The sequence below is a fragment of the Micrasema longulum genome, unplaced genomic scaffold (genome assembly GCF_059751315.1).
Source record: "Micrasema longulum isolate JH-2025_06_02 unplaced genomic scaffold, ASM5975131v1 h1tg001205l, whole genome shotgun sequence".
In the NCBI taxonomy this organism is placed as follows: domain Eukaryota; kingdom Metazoa; phylum Arthropoda; class Insecta; order Trichoptera; family Brachycentridae; genus Micrasema; species Micrasema longulum.
In genome coordinates this window covers 59,479-83,067 of record NW_028278392.1, presented here as the reverse complement: position 1 = coordinate 83,067, position 23,589 = coordinate 59,479, and the positions used below count along the sequence as shown (strand labels likewise).

At 32.4% G+C, this 23,589-nt stretch overlaps 1 protein-coding gene across 2 annotated transcripts in view; it reads right to left on the bottom strand.

Moving 5' to 3' along the window:
- The window catches only part of LOC148276534 (epidermal growth factor-like protein 8), a 49,650-nt gene that overhangs the window by 6,000 nt on the left and 20,061 nt on the right, over positions 1-23,589 (bottom strand). For both annotated transcript variants that reach the window (XM_088234118.1, XM_088234117.1), the window contains exons 3-5: positions 14,491-14,606; positions 12,198-12,416; positions 7,845-7,924 (exon numbers count right to left, since the gene is read on the bottom strand). In XM_088234118.1, coding sequence (XP_088090244.1) covers positions 7,845-7,924; positions 12,198-12,416; positions 14,491-14,606 — 415 coding nt within the window. The remainder of the gene's footprint in view (positions 1-7,844; positions 7,925-12,197; positions 12,417-14,490; positions 14,607-23,589) is intronic.

Sequence of the window (23,589 nt, the reverse complement as noted above, 5' to 3'; positions counted from 1 at the left end):
GATCAATGTCCCAAAGAAATACATTTTTATCAAAGAACTCACAAACAAACATGTAAATTATATTGAGAAAAAAAAAAAATAAAACGCACTTCGCAAAGCAAATATTTGCATAAAAGTACATTGGTAAAATGAGGAACTTATGAGCAAAAGCGGACTTATCTGATTAATTTTTGTTTTACTAAAAAAAATAGAGATCTAATTAATAATTATTTACAACATTATTATGGAATGGAGCCGACGTGCGTAACACTGACGCACGTTGGAGGATCTATTAAAATATAAGCATGTTTATTTTTAGGAGAAATTGAAAAAATATTGTCTAGTCCGCATTTTTCTCGCAAGATTCTCAAATTATAAAAATGTGTAGAAACACATTGAGGATATTTATTATATTAAGGATAATTGTATTCAAAATTTAGTATTTCTTTTTTTTATAAATGCAAATTATCGGAATGGCTATGGAAAGGAGAATGTTGGGTATTTCATTAAGAACGAGATCCAAGGTCACCCATGTGATTCACAGGGTCGCTTGGATTTGTACCTCGACACTCTAGGTATTTCAATAATACTACCGCAATTCGCACATTGAATGATACACTAGTCCGCAGCAGCAACCACATCCCTGAAATAGAGATGGTTCAGAAGCGATTTTTGCGATACTTGTATCTTAAAGAAAACAATAATTATCCATTCTTGTATCCATCATTATTTCTAGCAGGGATGCCGGATTACAACACTCTCGAATCTCGTTGTAAAATTTTTCTTGGGAAACATTTCTATAAGCTGATTTCTGGAAGTATATATCGACGGTAAAAAGGCCAAGTGACTGATGCGCCACTTTAGGCGAAATTGATTTATATATACCATTTTACTTGGAATTTTTAGCTACACTATATGAGCCGTCTCCCTTGGAGATCGGACGTAAATTTTGGCACTTACGTCAAAAATCCTCTTGTATGACGTTTATAAAATTAGCGGATTTATAGTATTCAGGTTTACTTTAAAAAGTGTTTTTGGACTGTTCAGCAAATTTTGCTTAGTGGTAAACAAATATCGTTACCACACCAAACATATTACTTCATATAAAAATGAACCTTGTATGCTGTTTGAACTAATTAACTTCAAAACGTTTAAAGTTCAAAGAAAACATAAGTCATTTTACCCATTTTGTTATTGTTGCAAATTTGGCATTTCAGGTAAAATTCCTCTGTGAGTCAAGTAAGGATTTTATCGTTTAAACAAAATCCCCTTTTTTTAAAAAAAAGGCTGGCGCTTTAGTTACACTCAGATCAGTTCAAAATGGTGGACTTCAAACGCCGAATGGTGTTAAAATCATAGATTTTAACGCATGTGAGTGGTAATAGTGATTCCACAGTAATAGTCGTAATAGTGATATTTGGCGTGGAAATAGTATAGTATTTGCCCTCATACATTATATTTTATATAATAAATGTCAAACTATTACCGCCATTTAACTGAATTATCTTTTACCGAGGCATACAAATATGCCTATGGATTCTATACATTCGGTTATAGAAGACATCATCTGGGCTCCATCACAGTGGTCTACAGTTTTCAAACCTGCCAGAAAGTCTCCCCACCCTTATGAAGTAGAAGTCCTTTCTCACAAAGATTTTGGGCGATGAGGCGCTCTATCTGAGAAATACTTCAATGAAAATCTGACTGGAAATATTAGTCGTATCCGGATTGCTAAGTTAAAAAAATCTGCACCAAATAAAATAAATGTTAAGTATTCAATGTATCCAGAACCACACAGTAAATATATTATATTTTGGTACAAGGCACAAAAATAAAATCACACAAATAATTATATACACACCAAAGGCAAAGTATGATGATTAGGTCAAACTATGTTCCAATCATGTTATACCTCAAAGATATAGGGCTGAATTTAAAGATCCCAATGAAATGAAAAATAACAATGCAAGGACACTAGGGTGTCCCAGAAAAATTAAAGTTTTATTTTTTCAATGCATACCCTCTAATTTTGTTTGAATGATGTCAAAACACTTATAAATAAAATTTCACATAGATTAAATCACGGCAACCCGTGCCGACTTGCATCGGAACTTGTCAGAACTTACATAGTACGGCGCGCGCGAAGTGTTAATGTGCTTGTTATATTGTGTTTGTTTTATTAGTGAACGCATTGTTTTCGTTGTGTCAACATATCTGTGGAGTTACGCAGTTCTAAAAAGGAAATATTTTTGGTTGGGGATATAAAACATCAAATTACAGGTTCTAAACTTCCCTCAAATGGACAAGTGCTGGCGGTTTTATTTTATAATATTCGCAAAGTCAATATAAGCGTCAATGAAAGTGCAAATCTTACTATTCGTGAGTGCATTATTTATTGGGAAAAGGCACAATGTAGCATCAATGTAGAGAAGATACAAAGCCACAAAGAAACGCTATTACGTCTGAACGATTCTAAAATTGATAAACTTTTAGAGTATTACAGAACTGAATTGACCAAAGAAATTGTAAGAGATGACTATCAAGAGTTAATAGAGCTCTGCATAATATTTCTTGGCGGAGATAAAGTTAATGAATTTAAAATTCGGCCTCCAGGCGCCTTGCACCAAGCAAGATGGATGGCGAGAGCTATTTATTCATTAAAAATATTGTTGTTTAGCTCTCAATTCAAAATGTCAAATAAGGACAAAACAGCTCTATTAGACGTCTGCCTGTTTATCGCAACATCCTATGTCAAGCCTTGGCTGCAATGCACTTTAGCGGTAAAAGCGCCCTACCAGGACTTGTATTTTTTGAAGGCTGTGAAGGCATACGAAATGGTCGACAAAACTATATCAAAAGCGGCTATACAGAAGTTTTGCCAGCATTTGTGGTATTTAGCAGACAAAGTGTCTATCTTGTCTCTATTTGACGATGATATTAACCAAGAAAGTAAGGTAAAAATAGTTGCTAATTTGGCCAAAGAAAATTCATCGGTCCACAATAAACGCTACATTCCATCGAGAAGAACTTAGCCGGCCTCTTTTCGAAAAAAACATCGATGACTTTGTTTCCATGAACAGCAGATCCTTTTTCAGGCGACTCAAAATTGATGACAGTTTTCTCATGGAGTGTCCTACTTCGTGGCCTGCTAATGCTTCGTTTCAACACGCTAAAATGAAGGTGCAGTCACTGAAAGCAGTTAATGATACGGTTGAAAGAGCTGTTAAGTTGATGCAAGACTTTCATGGCTTAATCACAGTGGACGAGGAACAAAAACAATATTTATTATGTTGCGTACAAGAACACAGAAAAGTATATCCTGACTGTAAAAAACAAACCTTAAAAAGAAAATTTAATTAATAATGTCCTTTAAATAATTAATATGTATAATACATAATAATTATGATACAATAATCAAAGTATCATTGTTTTATTTACAAAATAAATATTAAGTTAAAATATTCCCCTATGGTTTCCATACAAACTTTTATATTCAAAGTTTGACATCCAGCCGGCACGGGTTATCGCTCAGCTATCTTCAGTTATTAAGGTCAAATGGAACAAAATAAGAGGGTATGCGTGTCTCAATCTGTAAAAAAAATTGCCCTTAAAGTCTGGGACACCCTAAAGGACACTTATGAAATTGAAGATTGTGGATGTTTCTGAATAATAAGAAAGTTTTTATTAAGCAAATATAGTAACCACACACAGGAGGCTCTTAGGTTTCCCTGGGGCCAATGTCATCTGTGAGAATGCTGTGTGGAGTATGTAATGTTTTTTTTGTTAGCAGATTTGTAAAACCTATACATATTTTGTTTATTACTGATATATTTCATTAAAAAAATTGTTTTTATAATAACAAATGTAATCATTTCAATATGTTACTAATGAAGTTTTTAAAAATTTTTTTAGAATATTCCTTGATTTCCTCAAATCTTATCTTTAAATTTTATTTTACCCCTATCCTCAACATTAGCGTGCATTAGCCACCGCATCGGACTGATACGGTGTTAACAAAATCGACAATTACATATAGGCAAGGTGATCAGTCCTGCGTTCCAGATTCTTGAATCTAGTAGTGGAATATATTTGATGGAACACAGATGACGAGAGAGAGCGAGCTCAGGGTGAAGGAGATTAACGCTATATGGAAATGTAAATGGAGGAGTATAGGAGTAGAGAAAAGTAACAAACCAATCGGGGTTGTATACCCATCAGTGCAGATAGTTAAAACTACCTACTTGTTAATAGTAGATAGTTTATTTATTTATTCAGATATTTAGAACATTATAGAAAAAAGACTCAATTCGATACCACTTTCTCGTTAATACTAGCGGTAATCCGCTAATTTGTATGAGTCCTTTGAGGCTGATCTTATTATTAAAAGTAATTGATAAAAATATATGTTTATTCGTATTTGACCATAAAGCTCAATCAACATAAATAATAATTACTGTTTTGATATGAATGTTATGTTTGTTATGTTACTATAGTTTTAAGAAAACGTTTTTGTATATTTGGATACGTTTATTTATGTAAATTGTTTGTTAACATATTTTTTTGAATAAAAAAAAACAGAGGCATTGAGGGGATCCTGAGGGGTGGGGCCGACGTGTTGGCCTCTGTCCATACGTCCTCCTCCCAACTCCTTAATCTGCATAGAGTTTGTATTCCTTAGGAATATTTATAATAACTTTCCTCTATGCGCAGCTGACAGAGAGTCCCTCAGGACTCTATAACAGCTGCGGGTGGATGGTGGGCTTAAGGGTCTCCCCTCAATCTTTTGATATGAATGCGTTAAATAAAAATAATTTTGTCCCTAAACATCTATTTTTAATGTATTAAGTCAATTTTCTGAGTATACCAGCTAGATTTTGAGGCAATTATCCTCAAAATATTGAATCCATCATTTGGCTTTAACCAATGAATTATCTTCAAATTGTATACAGCACTGTTAGTAATGAAATCTTTTTGCTTCACACATCGTAACAATAACCATGGTGCTTAAGAAGTTTTCATCGCATTGAGAAGAAATTGTTAGTGGCGTATCAGCAATCAATCCATATAATATTTTAAGGTCGATTTGCTGAATCACCGGTAGCTTAGAAACCTAAGTATTTATAAGAAATTTATTTATTAAAAAAAATAGAAAAAAAGTTTTATGATATTCTTATCTACATAGTTTTAGAATTGATTTAAAACGAAAAAAGTTACGTTCACTTTTCCTAAAAAGAACTGATTGGCTCTCCTGTAAAATTTACTTTATGGCGCATCGGTCATTTAACCTTTTTATCATCGATATAATCCAAATATATTGAAAGAGATCAGTTTGTATGTTCCCGAAATTAAACCAGAAGAAGGCCTCATGCACTGTTTTACACACCCAGAAGCACGCACACTAATGCAAGTCAGAATTTACCCATTAATAGGGCAATTTGTTTACTGAATATGGCTTCTGCGGATAATATGGATCTATTTATTTGTACATTTCAACAGTTTAGCAGCTATCTGCTTTCTATTCATTAACTTCTAACTTATAGTTACAGTCTGCATTATATAATGGGTTAAACAGCCTGTAAGTAATGCAAACTGAAATTTGTCAAATAAAAAAATAGAACTGGGCTGGTCATTTAGCAGGGACCACAGACTCTAAAAATCGGCGGCCCCCGTGGTGTAGTGGTCAAGACGATTGACTCACGCACGGAAGGTTCCGGGTTCGATTCCCGGTGAGAACACAAAAATTAAAAATGTAATTTTTCTCAAGCCTGGGTGCTCTGTGATGTAATTCACCACTGTAATTAGGCCTCCTGGCCTGTTGTGGTGCAAAAAAAAAAAAAAAAATGTAAAAATGTAAAAAATGTAAATGGACTAAAATTCTAGAATGGCGACCCAGAACAGGTGGAAGAAGCACCAGCGGGCCTCAGGCAAGGTGGCAGATGCTGTAAGACGGGTTGTTGGATTGGTTGGATTTGGTTCGTTCAGGATAAGGAGATGTAAAGATCTAAGGGGAAGGCCTGTGTTCACCACACGAGGGCTGATGATGATGATGATGAAAAACGAAAATATCGCAATTTGCACATAATTATAAAAAGCTCGTATAATATATGATATAAGACGGTGATATTATTCATTTTGAACAGTTTACCGAATAATTTATTTTATTCTACATGCTCAGAATAAATAAAAATAATAATATGCATAATAAAATCAACCCCATGGAAAACAATGCTTATATGTAATATCGTATGCGAATAATTTAAATCAATGCTGTAAGAGACAAAGCGTAAATAATTTTTAAAGATAGGGAAATAATTGAAAAATACTATTTCTTGTTTTTGTTATTCAGTTAATAATTAACAGACAAGAATTAATTTTATACACCAAAAATCTTAATGACATATTAACAAAAATAACAAACACTACTTTTTATGTTATACAAATAGGATGTTGTTATGTTTACACAGTGCGTTTAACACACTGTGTAACATTCACCATTCTGCCTATATTTGAATATTTAGGAGTATATTCCTTCAATTCTTCCATCTGTTGATGTATATGAATTTAAAGAGCTGAAACCTTTATTGATGTGTTTAAGATGTATCTTATTGAATTATTTCACTCACATACTAGGCAACGCTTGAAAACATTTTTCAATTCTTTATACTTCTTCTTGGATTGGGCGGAATCATAAAAAAATAATCTCCATCTTTGTTGTAATATGTTTATAATAACAGCTCCCTAGGAGGTTAAATACAGTTATTGTCTACAAACATTTGGACAAACTCAAAACATTGTTCATGAATCCACCTGGTCCAAGAAGAAGTATAAAAATTTAAAAATGTTTGCAGGCGTTGCCTAGTATGTGAGTGATATAATTCAATCAGATGAATAAAGAACACATCTATAAAGGTTTCAGCTCTTTGACTTCACAAACATCAACAGATGCAAGAATTTAAGGAATATAGATGTTAAAATATAGGCAGAATGGTAAATGTTACACAGTGTGTAAAGTGGCATCTTAACCAGCCAATGACAGGTCATAAGCCCTGTAGATGCCTGGACTTATGTATTCCCTTCAGTAAAATGTTCTCCATATCTGTTGTAATAACGTTGCTTTACTTCGTTTTTGTCCAACATACTATTTTTAACGAAATTTAGTTAAGTGTGCTGGAGTTCTAAGAAAGACTTTATTTATAAAATTCAACTTAAAAAAAAAAAAAATGTTTAAGGATTTATTTAACGTATTCAACTCATTATTTATGTTGGCCTCGTGGTGTAATGGTCAGCGCGTTAGCCTGCCATGCAAGAGGTCTCGGGTTCGATTACCTATCATGGTTGATATGAAATATTTAGTTAAAAGGGTGTTTTCACACTAGAATATTTCATAGTCCCTGGACTGGTACCTGAAGCGTAAGACTGATCATCTTACCGTCATGTAACAAAATGATCAAGATACGCTGCGATTGGTGTACCAATGCAGTGCCCTATGCACCATTAGGTACAGAAAGGGAACGATGATTTGTGCCTATTTCGTAAAATAAACTTTAAAGCTCTATTTTTGCAGATTTGTGTTTTGGTCTGTTGGATAAAAACCAACTGAAGCGACAATATTATGTTAACATCAAATATAAGTTTGAGGAAATTTTAATTTTATTTTCTCCCTCCTCTCGGACAATTTATACATTGTCCCTTACAGCGTTTCATATTTCAATACAATAACGAGTTTATTCGCATCAGATCATAAAAAAATGAACAAATCAATACCCGCCACAAATTGAATACATGATAAAATCTCAAGCAATAAAGTGCATTAAAGGTCGGTACTAAATACGACCGCATGATATTGCAGCGTTCAAACTGGATACCTTTTCAAGCTTGTGGATTCGTCGGTCGAGCATATCAAATCCCAGGTCTTCCACTTCGAACGCGGTCCTTTCCTCTGTGTCTGCAACATGCAACAAAATGAAGGTGAACCACAAAAATAAAGAAGACTGATGAAAAAAATGTCGGGCTGTTCGGATACCCTCGGAACCCTGAACGACTAGAAATTATTTACTAATTGACGTTTTTATTTTACTATGTTTAATAACTAATTTAAGGCATGTTTTGCTTATGGTAAAATGTTTCCCTCGGCACGGGACACCCCAGTGAGGGAACATTATTCTGTATAAAAAAGAATACAAACATTGCAAAAGTATAAATAAATGAATATAAATAAACTACTCCTTGGGAATAGTGTAATATATTATCAAATTACGTACAATATTTATACAAATTACGTACAAGAGAAACAATGAAAATAAAGAAAAAACAATATACATAATATCCCGTAGAGATTTTTTAAACTTTTTCAATTGACAATTTGCCGCCCAACTAGACGAGCCTGAAATGAGGAAATTCAGTGTTTAAATTTTTTAAAATTAAAAGACTATTAAACTAAGCCAAAAATTTTAATTTTTACTTTTATACATCGTATTATATACGCTATGCTTGTTTAAAGTTTTGTATTTCTAAAATAACTTAGCGTGTGACATCAGAAGTTCTTCTCTGTCAGTTCTTACGATTGGTTCGTTTACGGTAAGCAAACCGGATATCCTTCACATCTCTCGTATCATTGGTTGGTTCATATGAACCAGCGGCGTAACTCAAAGTAGTGCGTTTTTATTAAAATATTTATTAAATTATATTAAATATAAAATATTGTTGATTCAACCAGATAAAAATGGATAAGTATTTTAAGGCGTTGCCTTGCACACGAAATATTTTTAAAAAATACAGCATCCTCGAATCTCGTCGTCATATTTTTCTTGTGAAATATTTTTATAAGTTGCAAATATAATGAAATATATCAATTCGTATGTTCCCAATAACTATACCATTGTGAGATCTCATGCAATTATTTTATGCACCGAAGCCGTACGTCAGAATTTACCCATGAATACGGCATTTCGTTTACTGAATATGGCTTCTGCACGTAATATGAACATAATTTTCTGTACATATCGGCAGTTTAGCAGCTATCTCCTTTCTATTAATTCATAATGCTATTCTTCCCGAAATTCAAACGTAATTACCCGTAGAGTAATGCTACGATAAGAGAGTTTAGCGCTACGGTAAATCGGATATAAAAATAGTTGCCTTACGCGCAGTAAAAATTAAAGCATTGAATTATACGACGAAGTTTATTTAAAAATGCAGGAAAAAATGTAAATGATAAAAAAAATACTAACTAAGATACTTTGAACGATGTCACTAGATCATCCGAATCAACCACGATAGTGATAGATAATTTCAAAATCACGAAACTTAAAAATATCATAGCGCTGATGCTATGATAGGGTCAGGGAGCCGACAGCGGATTACCCTTTTTTTGGAGGGCTGTAATTTTGTAAAGGTTTAAATACTAAAGCTAAAATTTGGTATCACTGTAGTTTTATTATCGGATTTTCAGACTGCTTTGTATTTTTTTTAGATTTACTAACAATATGTATAAAGAGTTTTAACGATTTTATTAAAAAATGGAAAATTATTCACTGTTTACTCTAGGTCGGGCACAGCGAATTACAAATAAATCAACTTATTTAAGACAGTTTCTGATTGATTATTCCAATCATCCGACATTATTATAACATTTTGGACCTGGATTCAGTAACTTTGCAAAAACGAAGAATAACATTGCATATGATATTAATACGATTATTTTAACAATACACATATATTTACAGTTAAACTACAATAAGATAATACATTAAACATAGTTATTAATATCATTATTTAAAAAATAATCTGTTTCATAACGCAAATATTAAAAATATGTTATGTTCTTTTGTATATAATCTTAATAGAATCAAATTGGAAAAAAAAGAAGGATGAATCTTATAACAGAAAATCTGGTTACGAGATATGACCATAAGATAATTTTATGATGGGTAAAAAGGGTTACATTAATACATAAAATCAAATGATGGATTCCGCATCCAGAAGTGCATAGGGCACTACGTTGGTACACCGAATGCTTTTAGATCGTTAGTTACAAGAAGGTAAGGCGATCGGTGTTTCATTGCAGGCACCAGTCCAGGGACATAGAAATATCGCAGTAAAATAAATATTTCACGTCGACTCTGCAAGGAATCGAACCCGGCCTCGAGCATGGTTGGCGAAAGCGCAAACCACTACACTACGAGAAGGAATAATCTCCAACCGATTTCCCTTTTCAGGATTTTTACCTGAGAGTACCCACAGTCGGAAATGCTCGTCCAAGGTTTTGGATCCATTTGATTCCCGCTAAACTTCAAACGCAGTTTTTTTGCAGGGTTTTCTCTCTTTAAATATTTTAGTAACGTAATATAATGTACACATAAAAAAATCTTAAACGTATCGACAAAATAAAGTAAAAAAATAAAATATAAGTAAAATACAGTCTTTTTTGATACCGAATTATAATAAAAATAATAAACAAACAAGACTTTTTTGAAAACTTTTTTTAACTGTTGGTTTTCTTTTTTTACATACTAAACTTATAATTTAAGAAAACAGTTTTAAAACATATTTAACTCAATTTTTATTCATTTCACTTTTCTGTATTTCGTCTGGGAGTCTTTTTACTATGCGTGGGAGTATATACGCCCTGGTCCTCTCTCCATGTGTATTTAGAGCTCTTTTTTCTGTGAAATTTCCTTTCATTTTTTGATGCGTTTCATGCTTATGGGATATCGATGTTTTGTAGAAATCTATAAAGTCCTCTGTTACTAGGCGATGTCAATGGCTCAAAGAAACATTTACATTTATTGAGTTAAATCTGAAAAAAAACAGTGAAACAAGAAAAAGCCAGTAAAATATTTAAAATGCTGCCCTCGTTACAAATAATTTATGGGAGACTGAAAATCAAAATTAGGAAGTAAAAGTCGCGCCACTTCACAAAGAAGCGGACTTATCTAGCCGAACACACTCGTCCAGGGTTCTGGATCTATTTGACAGAACTATATTTTTCATCCGCCTGACGCAGAAAGCGTTCGCCCACCATTCTTGAGATTTTGGGTTCGTTTCCTGGCAGGGTGGACGTATAATATTTATTTGAAAGTTTGTTTGAGCTGCAATATTTTATTGTCCCTGCACTGGTAACTGAAGTGTAAGATCACTTTACCTTCATGTGGGTAACAGATTATCAAAATACGCTGCGTTTGGTTTACCGATGCAGTGCCCTATGCACTACTGGGGACGGAAAAGGAAATGATGATGATGATGAAAATCACGCGGTTATTAAATTAATGCAATTTAACATTTTTTTTAGCAATGTATCCTATAAGATATTTTTTCTCATGAACTTAACACAAGTAAAACAGCATCCATTTAAACGGATTTACCATATTTTTCATGCTCAATTGATTTATCACAAAAGGGAAATATCACATGCTACGAATACTGATAAAAATATATTTGAAATGTTAAATGTTAAAATTAATATAATTAATATAATAATTTCCAAAATCAATATGGATATTGTGGAGAAATATTTTTAAATATAACTTTAAAAAAGAATATATCGAAAAATATGTCCCCAGAAAACGCGACGTATTTTGAATTGATAGTTGTGACGTCAAGATTCATGAAGATGTTCCATAAAAATGTCAATGCAAAGGAACAAAGTTGATCAAAAAACATGAATCGTGACGTATTAGGGGCGTGGCCCATGGAATGACCGTTTTTGCGGGAATTCAAAATTACAAAATTAATTATGCTACTAATAATTAGCGAAATTTTACTTTTAACTTGGCAGTATTTTATGGACCTTTATTACTTTAAAAATAAATATAAAAAAGCCTTATATTTCCCTAAAAAAGCCTAATCCCAGAGTTTGGCAATTTTTGCCGAAATTACCGAGACTACTAAAAATGTCCAAATATGTACCGACAGTGATAAGTTACATCAAATGCATTTTCGTGTAAGAGATAAAGTTTTAAACCAGGACCATTTTTTTTATTTTTGACCTCTACAAAATTTTTTTTTTTTACTGTACAGTATTTTATAGATCCTTATTACTTCAAAAATGTTTTAAAAAATCATGATATTTCCCTATTCACAATAAATTTCGATTATGACAAAATATATTTTTTTTGGGATTCTCAAGCCTTTTCGACCATCAAAATATGTGTAAAAAAATACTTTTTCATTATGTCAAGATAAGGGTTAAAAATATATATATTATTATATGTCCGTACCTCTCTTGCAACTTTGATTGTCTGGTTGCAATACAAAGCTGTCCTTGCATTTGCAGTAGAAGCTGCCGATCGTGTTGAAGCAGAAGTGATCGCAAGGCTTGTTCACGGTGCACTCGTTGACGTCATCCTGGCAGAACTTGCCAGAGAAGCCGGAGCGGCAACTGCAGGTTTGGGGTCCGCTGCACACGCCTCCGTTGGCGCAAGGTTGTTTGCAAAAAGCTGCACAATAAGTTGGTAAATTTAGAGTCAGGCCACTGTGCGGTGAGATGAAAACATAATCAAATCCCCGACGAGTTTATTCTTTTATTTTCAAATGCCAACACAAATCAAATTTAGATTTACCGCTGTAAACATTTGGCTTACGGAGTGTTATGAATATGGACCGTGAATAAATTAAACAAAGTTATTTTGTTTTCCATTCATATCAAAAGGTCGGTCAGTTGTTGATTTTGGCATTCATTTATTTGCTTATTTATTCGTTTATTGGTAGAATGCCCCTGGCGTTTTAATATTTTAAAACATTCTTAGCCATTACACCACGGAGCCCCCTGTGGTGTAAAGGCTAAGGGCTAGTTGTACCGAAAAAAGTAAACTTAAATCAAGTTTTCGTAAAAATGAGCAAAACTGGTTGTTTTAATCAACCTTTTTTCGTACAATCTGTAATATGTACAGTCATATTATTGATTGAATGGGCATTAACTTTGTGGAATGACAAAATTAAAATATACTATTAATAAAAACTTTGTTTTTAGACCATTCGAGTTTATTTTGAAGCACTACCAGTTTCGGAAGACTCATTACCTTCCATCTACAGGTGTTTATAATAACACCGGTAGATGGAAGGTACTGAGTCTTATGAAACTAGAAGTGCTTTAAAATAAACTAAAGTGGTCTAAAAACTAAGTTTTTTACTAATTATATATTTTAGGTACAGTCCTTTCAAACCTTTAATAGTTTTTGTTTATGTGTGCGTGATATAACATTTTAATAAGCCGCGAAACATTCAAACGCACTAAAAGTAATGTTGGAATTCATTGCAACAGAGAAGGAAAACATTTTTGAGAAGGGAATATGGAAGTCAAGGCAATCATGATGACTTTGACCTGTTATTGGATGGTTTAAGTGACCACTTTACGGCTGTATAGCATTGACTTTTCTGCCTATGTTTAAACACCCACATTTCATCAACTTTTCCATCTGCCGACTTTTGTGAAGTAAAAGAGCTATAACTTTTACAGATGTGGGTGAAAATTCAAAACCTTTAAATTTTTATACGTCTTTTATAAAATGAAAAAGGGTACTTTTTGATACAGTTGTCCCTAAGACGCTTGAAATTACAATAATGTAGCTTTATTATTCTCAATAATGGATATTTAAAATTGATTCAGGCCACAAAATGTAAAAATTAAACGAATTTAAGCGCACGATTTAAAAACTTCCAACGTCTCAAACCATTTTTTTTTCAGGAGAGTGTTTAAACTGAATTCCACGGTTTTACTATGCTTTTTTTATATTTTAATGAAATATATACTTTTAGTGTAAATATTAAATAAAATGTCAGTATGACATTTGTAGTTTTTAGTACAAACTATGAAGAAATTAGTATGGTTGAAATAAAAACAGCGGTTTTTTAGAAACTTGTACAGTAGTGATCTCTCCATATTAAGATTTGTTAAAACATTCAGTAAACACTGCTCATATATAACATGCTATTTAGAACACCTTTGAACTGTCAAACAATGAGTGACAGTGGCACTACAAAGTGGTAGAAATGATAATGAATGGATATTTTCTGTTCATTCAGACAATTGCTGTTTTAAAACAAATTGCGGTTTCAAAAAAACATCGTATTTTTAATATTACATTTTATAACATTTTTTTGCATTTTTTTTTTGCACCACAACAGGCCAGGAGGCCTAATTACAGTGGTGAATTACATCACAGAGTACCCAGGCTTGAGAAAAATCACATTTTAATTTTTTGTGTTCTCACCGGGAATCGAACCCGGAACCTTCCGTGCGTGAGTCAAGCGTCTTGACCACTACACCACGGAGGCCGCCGTAGTATAGATATAAATATAAATAGTGAATTTGAGGTTCGTATGATTTTTCAAAAAAATAGGAAAGAACGATTGTATGGACTCATAGACAGAGAATAATAAAATCCAGTGATATCAATTTGGAAAATTTTGGAAATTTGAGGTTTTCAGAAAGAGGTCTTCGATTATTACGTCTACGGGTCATTCCCTTCCTAAAGAGGTTTTCTATCTCTGTTAGATTTAAGACAGCATTACGTTTTTTACACCCGTAGCTAATTTTACTGTGCTGTATCCAGCCTGGGCAGCAAACGAATGTCGTTGGGGTCGTTTTTGATCCATGCACTTCTTTGGGTACTGTCTCATAGACGACTCTGAAAAAAGTTTTTTTTTAATAAACATGTTATTATCTTAAATATAAATCATGGTAAGATTTTTTTGACATATTTATGTTTATATTCAGTATACCTATGTAACATGTTACCAAACGATATTTAGAATGATATGTATATTGAATGCAGGAGTGAGACGTATACTCAAATTGTGGTTGATGGAGTAACATTTTATATATTAACGACTTATTAAATAAAATATTCAAAACGTAATTTTCAATTTAAATTATTCATGTATGTTAAAAATCAGATGTGAATAATTATGTATATTGAAAATTGCAAGTATGCAATTCGGCCGGACTTCAATTATAAGATTATTTATACATGTTTTTTTAAAAATAAATAAATAAAAACAAAGGTATTAATTTTCTAGGTTTAAAAATATAAATAGACAAATAAATTACCCAAGTATCAAATGGTATACTTTTGCGCTCATCAAGTCATTATTCAAACCGAAGTAAAGTCGAAGAAAATCTCATGAGTCGTTGTTCGACGATCCCGACGAAATTTGTCGGGATCAAAATTTGTTGGTAAGCTTTTTTTAACAATAGAATTTATGTGAGACCCAAACAGCAATCTACTATCAAAAATAACTCCTAAGTTTCTACTCTCGCTACACCGTGATATGGAATTATCTTTGATCGTATAATTGTGCGTAAATTTGTTTTTAATTTATATCAAGATAAGATGTGGATTAGTACTTCAATTCATAATATTAATTTATTTCATATGCAGCTTGCATGAATTCAATCCATATAATTTATATTTAAACAGATTATTCGAGGAATCAAATTTATAAAGTCGAAAGATGTTTCATATTTCCTTGGCATAATATTGTTGGATATTTACAACATCCTGTGGCGAGGGAATAAAACGTTTTCTCTATCTGATTTATTATCTTCGCGTTTCTGACAAATTGAACATTTACATAATTTAAATAATGAAATTGTCAGTCCCGCAGCATTACGGACGCCTGAAGCCAATAAGCATTTATATTTCAGTGCCGACAAAATCAGTATTTATTTGAAAAATCGTTTTTTTCTTTCTACAATAAGTAAGAGGATTTATGAAAAAAAAGTCAATAGTGGCTTACCACATGACATGCGTTTGCCGAATTCGGTAGGCATTTTAAGGTTTAGACAGGCGAGCGGCCGGTATTGCTCCGAGACCAGGAATTTTTTAATTGCATTTGCGTCCAAAGCGTAAAAATCAGATTCTTACGTATGAGAAAAGTCTGTTATTCGATAAATTAATGATAAACCGACATAATTTTGTTCATACGGGCTGTATTAACTTCTTAAATAAAATTTCACTTCACGTATTTGTTATTTTTTTAACCGTTTACTATCCATATTACTATCTACGACATACCATGTTACTTTTTTTACATTAAAGATAATTTTTTTATTTTATTTTATTGAAATAAACGGCACTTAGTGCCTTCTACATATTAGTTACAAATACAATTAAATATACATACATGTAAGCATAATTATAAGTAATACAGAGCATTTAAAACAATATTAATTATTTAGAAAGTCTAAGAAATATAAACTATATAAAAGAATAAAATATTACCAGTTGTAGAATTATGGATAAAAAAAGATAATTTGGTATTAGAAATACTTTGAACCAGTTAAAAAAATAACTAAGAAGTAATTTTGAATAACATTAAAAAAAATATATATATGTGTATTATTATTGAAAACTAATATTTAGGTAAATAGTATATGTTTATGTATAAAAATATATAATGATGTAAAAAAAATGATAAAGAGAAATATTTTTTACTTATAAATTAATTAAGAAAAGAAACGAAAAAAGGAAAAAAAAAACACTAATAAAGAAGTTTAAAACAAATTTTTAACAAAAGTAACAAATAGTTACCTAGAACTATTACCAATAAAATAAAGAAGAAGAGCCGTTCTATATGTAATAAATTTCATGTGAAATGAGTCACCAATGTCCTGGTACTTATTGCCTAGAGAGTGAAGTCTATTGATGACTGCATTTTTACCATATGATGTCGAAGTATTGTTGCCACAGTATTGGTAGGTTTGCCGAGTTGTCCTTTTTGGTACATTAAAACTAATTAGTGATAAAAGTGCAGGGGTGTCAAACATGGAATGGATTATTTTATATAAATTTAATAAATCAGTTATAACTCTCCTGTCACTTAGTGACGAACACTGTGGGAACACTGGAGGGTCCGGTGCTGAGAGAGCCATTTTATATAACTTTGAAACATGCCTTATTAAAACTTATTAAATCATATATATATTTAAAGGAATAACCCGCTTAGGCTTTATTTTAGAGGCCTGTCAGCAGGTGGGAAAAAAGGAAGAAAGTTATGAAAAATACACCACAACGCCCAGACCAATTGAGAAAATGTTTTTTCTTGGATATTTTTTCTTGCAACTGGCGGGAATCGAACCCGCGACGCCAGTTTCACAATTGGCCGTCTAACCAACTGCCCCACGGAGTCTGTCGTATAAAATTACATATAATTAATGCTAGCGATGATTTCTTTGATTTATTGTATTAATTACTATGTACATAATATTTTTCTTTTTTCCATTCCGCGCATGTGGACATCAGCAGACGCCTCCAGGAGACCCTTCGCCAATCCCGCTTCCCCCACTTCCGCCAAATAGAGCCGGAAGATCGTCACCGACGGTCTTCCAGGACGACGGTAACCTTCGAGGCTCTCCGGAAGCAACGCAACACGCGCCCGAGCCAGGTCCGCCACCGCGCGTAGGAGGCGGCTCGGTCCCTTCTCGGATTTCAATTTTTGCAATGGTACCACCACACTGCACCGTTTGTAAAACATTAACTTTAAAAGAGGGCCGGAAGTACGGCTAGGGTAAGTAGGCGCCGCATTAAACACTATGAAAGCTGTCTGGAGATCAGATGTTAATTCGGTAAAAACGAAATGTGTCAGAATATTATCTAATCCGTTCTACGGATGCGCATTGCGGCACTTCTCTAGGGCCCAAAACAGCCAATTATCGGTTTTAAAAAAAAAAACTTTTTATATTTAAATTTCATTGATAAACCCTTACGGGTTTCATACATTTAACAAAATATTTTTACTTTTAAAAGTGAGTCTTTTGTTTAGTTTTGTCTGGTAGTTTATTGTATAATTTCAGTCCATGGTTTATTAGTCTCGATTGTCCTTTTCTCGTTTTAAAAGGTTGTATATGATATTTTTCTGATATTCTCGTATTGTGTTCATGTTTACTACAGTTTTTTTCAAGTTTTAATTCTTCGTCTACAATTACATCAGTGGCTAATTTATGAATAAATTTTAAAGATTCTAGTTTAAAGAGTTCAGTTACATTTAATTGTTTAGTTTGTTTAAAAAGTTCTTTAGTTGCTGTTAGATAGGGAAGGTCATATACTAACTTTAATATTTTATTTTGCTGTCTTTGTAGTCTGTTTATGTCATTTTAATTTCCTGTTCCCCATAGTAGTTGCATATAACATATTTTAGTTTTTACATAGGCTTCATACATTTTTTTTTTTTACTGGAACAAAGTTTTTGATTTAAAAAAAAAAACTCGATAAAGTCGCACTTTGGTAATTAAATTAGTTTTGAGAACAGATGCCTCAGAAGAATACCGGGAGTGCGGCGGTTTGACTTCGCAAGAATTGTAGAAATAAGGCAACGGTGACAACCGTCATCGGGCGGAGGCGATACGGCCGGCAGGGCCGTATATTATAGACGTCTCTCTCAGCCTTAAGTGAGCTCGCCTACTTTACAAGGCGACAGGTTCTTGCGGTACCGGACTTCCACGGCTGACAGACCGTCGGCAGTTCCGGAACGGGACGAGGACCCGACTCGGGAGGACACACGAGGGGACAGAGAGGTCTAAAGAGAGATTTCTCAGACATCATAATATATGCTCCACTGAGTTTGCATTAACTAGAACCAACAAAAAACATTGGGTTCGTTCCAATACTGTTACAATGGGCAGTAAAAGCACTCCCCCCACAAACCGTTTCAAAGACAGAGTGTTTTCCAGCCGGTTTCGCTCATACTTAAAACTTTTTTTTATGACCTCCGTAGTGTAATGGCTAAGACACTGGACTCGCACGCGGAAAACCGCGACATCAATTACATTTACAGCTTTTAATGGACTCTTCACCGTGAGTTTGGCAAATTATATGAGGGGCTGATATCTGATATCGTTATTCGTCCTCGTGACCGAATTGAATTACACGAACAGTAGCAAAAACTGGTTTATTCGCTTGTGTATATTTAGTTTCGAAAATCCATTACTATTAATGATTTATTTATTAATAAAATAAAACAACAGCCATTATAAAAAGAAAAAATTACAATATTTACAAGTAAACAAAAATTATAGGCTAACTATAGTTTTCTATATAGAATTAATAATATAATTTTCATTTATTTAACTAAATACTTAATACACTACCAAAAAAAGCTTATCCGTGAAAAGCCACTCCGTATCATTCCACTTAAAAAAATATGGCAATAATAATAAAATAGAACGTACGAAAAAATTAATTAGTCGATCTTAAATTTTTTTTTCGCCAGCGGCTCTACACGGAGTACCTCACCCTAGATCAGCCGAGATCTTTCAAATGGGAGAAAAAAAATATGGTATGCAAGTATATAAAAAAATAAAGTATGGAATATATTTATTAACCATTGAAAAATTAAAATCAATTTACTTTGCATTAGCCCAATCCATATTACAGTACGGAATAATCGGATGGGGTGGTGCTTTTAAAACAAATATTTTACCAGTCGAAAAATACAAAAATTAATTAAAATAGTTATTTTCAAAAAACCGCCTTCTTTTCCCACTGTTCAATTATTTAAAAAAATAAGGTTTTAGCTATGAAATTGTTATATAAAAATAATTGTTGTCTTTAAAAACATAGACACAATAAATAATAGTGTTTCCAATAAAACTTAACTACGTGAGCTAGATCAGGTGGTGATATACGAGTATATTAATTCCCAAATTAAAACAACTACAGCACATCATTATACTTAAGCGCCCTTGAGGTATTTTATTACGAAAATGGCGCTATATAAGTTATCCATAATTAATTAATTAATTACAGAGGAATATTTTTATTTAATGAAATGAACAAAGAAAATAAAAAGTACAGTCAAGAAAGAAGTGAAAAGTTACATTTATAATTCTTCTTTGTGTAGCACTGATTAAAAACACCGTTTATATATTTATTGTAATTTATATATGTCATCCTAAAAATATTAATAATTAAAAATAAAATAAACGAACTATTGTAAGACGTAACTCCCTATTATGTACACAAGAATCGTTTTTTTCTTTTACGTAATGGGAAAAGTTAATGTAAATATATATATTTAATTAATGTAAAAATTGTATTTAGTAGTAATATTGTATTTAAACTTGTAATCTGAATAATAAAAAAAAAATATGTCAAATCTTTTTAAATAGAAACAGTTAAATTAAATTATTACTAGCAATTAAGGTTCTAGCACTTCTTTTTTTAAAATTAAACTGAAAACATATTATACACAATTTTACATAACATCCGCAAGGAGTTTAAAAAAAAACTCATTTAGGGACATGCAGATAACTTCATTTATTTAAAGACGTTTTTATATTTTAAACTATAACATTATTTACAAAAGCAGAATAAAAATTACGATACACTACAAATTAAAAGGGTATGGAAAATATTCAAAAATAACAAAATAAACATAAAACTAGGTATATAAATAAACTCAAAATGATGTGTACATTATACAATCTGGGAAAGAAAAATTAAAAAATATAAAAAAGTTTAAAAATTACATGTATGTATATATACAAAATGAACTAGTACGAGAGTGCAAATTATAGTTGTTTAAAGTGAGGAAATACATATCAATTTCGGAAAAAAGAATGTTATAATAATTTAGGATTCTGGGAAAAGATGCATTCTTATTATTATTTGTGCTTGAAATACCAACGTGCAGCCGAGTTGCGCGTTGAGGGATACGAATTTTAATTTTCTCAAGCAGTTGAGGGAAATCTTAAGTTGTTATTGACTATTTTGTAAAGGAAGATGGTATCAGTGATATCCATGATGATGTATTATGTCGCAATGGACAGTCTATTCACTACCCGTTACAATGATATCGTATTATACTCGTAAGTTTAGGCTATAGCGAGCCGAATAATATTCGTTTATATTTGGGGCAGCAAAATTATAATCCCAGTGTACGGAAGAAGTTTCGTACTCGATTTCTAATGAACTATATTCTTATTTTAATTGTAAATGCAATGTACATACGTTTGTAATTTCAGCTGTAAAATACTGGTAATTCTCAACATCTCGAAAATGACAAGGACACGATTGCCTAACTGAACAGAGTTGAATTGTGATCTACAAATGTAAATGACAAATGTCAAGCAATCTTAATGTTACGTTATAACTTCTGACAGGTGAAATGCACAGAAAGTGTGGCGGATATTTGAAATAGTAAACAAAACCCCCGTCATGCCGAAGAATCACAATTGCTATGAACAAAATGACATATTTTATTAAAAATAGTAACGGGAACCAAATTTTACATTACTTCGCGATGGACATTTAGCGACATGTCGTTACGCAATATACCTACGCTTGAACTGTTACGATAATTAAAAAAGAGGTTATTTTGCATAACCCAATAATTGTCCCATTAAATCTATAATCTGCATCGTTATGATTAACATATTACTTACCTCTGACACCGGTATATAGAATTATAAACCACAAGTTAGTCTCAAGTCAAAATAACCTAAACTTTTTCTTCCAAATTTGTAGGTTACTTAAATGATCCGATTTATTTGACAGTGAATCAATTAATAAACTGACACAACATTAAAATGTTCAAAGTTCAAATCGGACAAATAAAACATTGACTAATTTGCACAATATCGATCATAAAAATAAATCACTACATAAATACAAACAATCGTGAAGTTAGTCACATTTTGCATTGTTCCTGTTAGTTGGCGATTGTTTTTGCTCACTTCAAGATGATACCATTAGGGATGGGATAAAAAATACATTATTATCGACATGGTATACAAAATGACTTCATTGATGTTTTGTAATGAAAAAAAAAAAATTGACGATGAATCAAGAAAGAAATTGTTAGCGATGTGTCGAAGATAAACAAAATGACGTTTTTATTCAGAGTATTTTTTATTTATTTAAAACTTTAAAAATCCGTTAGGATTGAATTAATTTATTATTAGGTAAAATCATGTTCTGTCTCGTCTAGGTAGTAAAGTCTCATAATATACGCTTTTTAAAGATGATTTCAAATTTTTCTCCTATGTGATTTTTGGTTCATTCAAATGTCATTTCTCAAAGTAAGAATCAACCAACATTATTTGGTTTATTTAGGTCCACGGGCATTTTCAAATGAGTGGAAATGATGATTATGCTGTTTTATTATATTTGAAAAAAATAGAGTACCGTTCTGTGAATTCGTAGGTTTTTATACGGAAATTTGTTTTGTGTCTACCTATAAAATCTTGACGACGGCTTTCCCCGCAATAAAATAATTACATAACAAATCCAAGTCCTGCCAGAATTAGATTATGTTATTTGCAAGATAAATCAATATCTGCTAAATTGATTATCAATTTTGTAAAAACAAAATGGTATAATCAATATAATTACACAAAATAATTATATAATTTCTAAAGACGGTTCGTAATCCTAAAAAAAATGTACCCTGGGTGCTTACTTGATTGTGATTGGTCGGTGACCCGTGGCCGAAATTTTTCGACCAATCCACGTTGAGTCAGAACGAAATTAGACTTAAGACTCTCTACCCCCAACACAAAGTAGGTGGGATATTGATATCACAATAATATTTGTACTATAAAATAACAATCGACAGATTTTCATATTTATGCCATATTCCATGGCGTTTAATAAATGAATATTACGTTATTGTGAAAAAAAAAAAATGAAAACTCTAATAACTTTGCCATGAATTCATTTTTTTAATCAACTACTTGACTCTAACGCGTAATTATCATTTCCTTTCCACACCTAATGGTGTATAGGGCACTGCATTGGTACACAAATAACAAATAGATAACACGTAATATGAGTATTATAATCACCTTTGAATCACGTATTAAAAAGAGATTTATCCACAACCATCGAAATTTAAAAAAATAATTTTAAGCCAAGTAGAAAATAACGAGAAAAATTAAAAAATAACATGTTTTTAACAGTAAAGTTGCGCCCTCGCAACGTTGTTATTCATTATACGGATGGATTTTATTTAATTTAAACCAATAACACCTAGGCTGGTATTCTGAACGGAATTGCGCGCGAAGAGATTGTTCTGTTAGCGTGTATTTAGTACATAAATACGCGTAAAAAATGCGTTTTCTATGCGTGCTTTTGCGTTTAAAATACCACCCCTGACAAAAGACGATAGAAGAAAACTCCCCCTAAAGTTGTGCTACTTGGAAGAACGCTAACGATGCAGTTCTTCTCGAAAAATCTATATGTGGTTTTGGTTGGAAATTTCGCTCGTCTGGGTCTTAATATTAATACCAATAATACCTAGATTCTGTGCAACGAATGCTGTCCTGACCCTAATTACCCTCTATTATACCGAACAATGAGCAGAGGATCGAGAAAGTTGACAGATTCAAATACTTGAGAGTACATATAACTGCGTATGGAGGCATGCACAGAGATCTCGCAGCCCACCTAGGAATTGCTGGGGCAACTTTTAACCTGCCATCTGGAACAGTAATCAATATTCAATTCGCTCAAAACTAAATAATGACCGTTCAACTCTTGTAAAATGCCAGTAATCGTACATGGGTGCAAACTCAATAAACTTAAATTTTGTGTTTTGAAAGTAAGTGATAAAGGAGAATAATAAAAGCTGGTTTGATTTTATTACCAATAGTAAACCGAGAACAGACCCAGG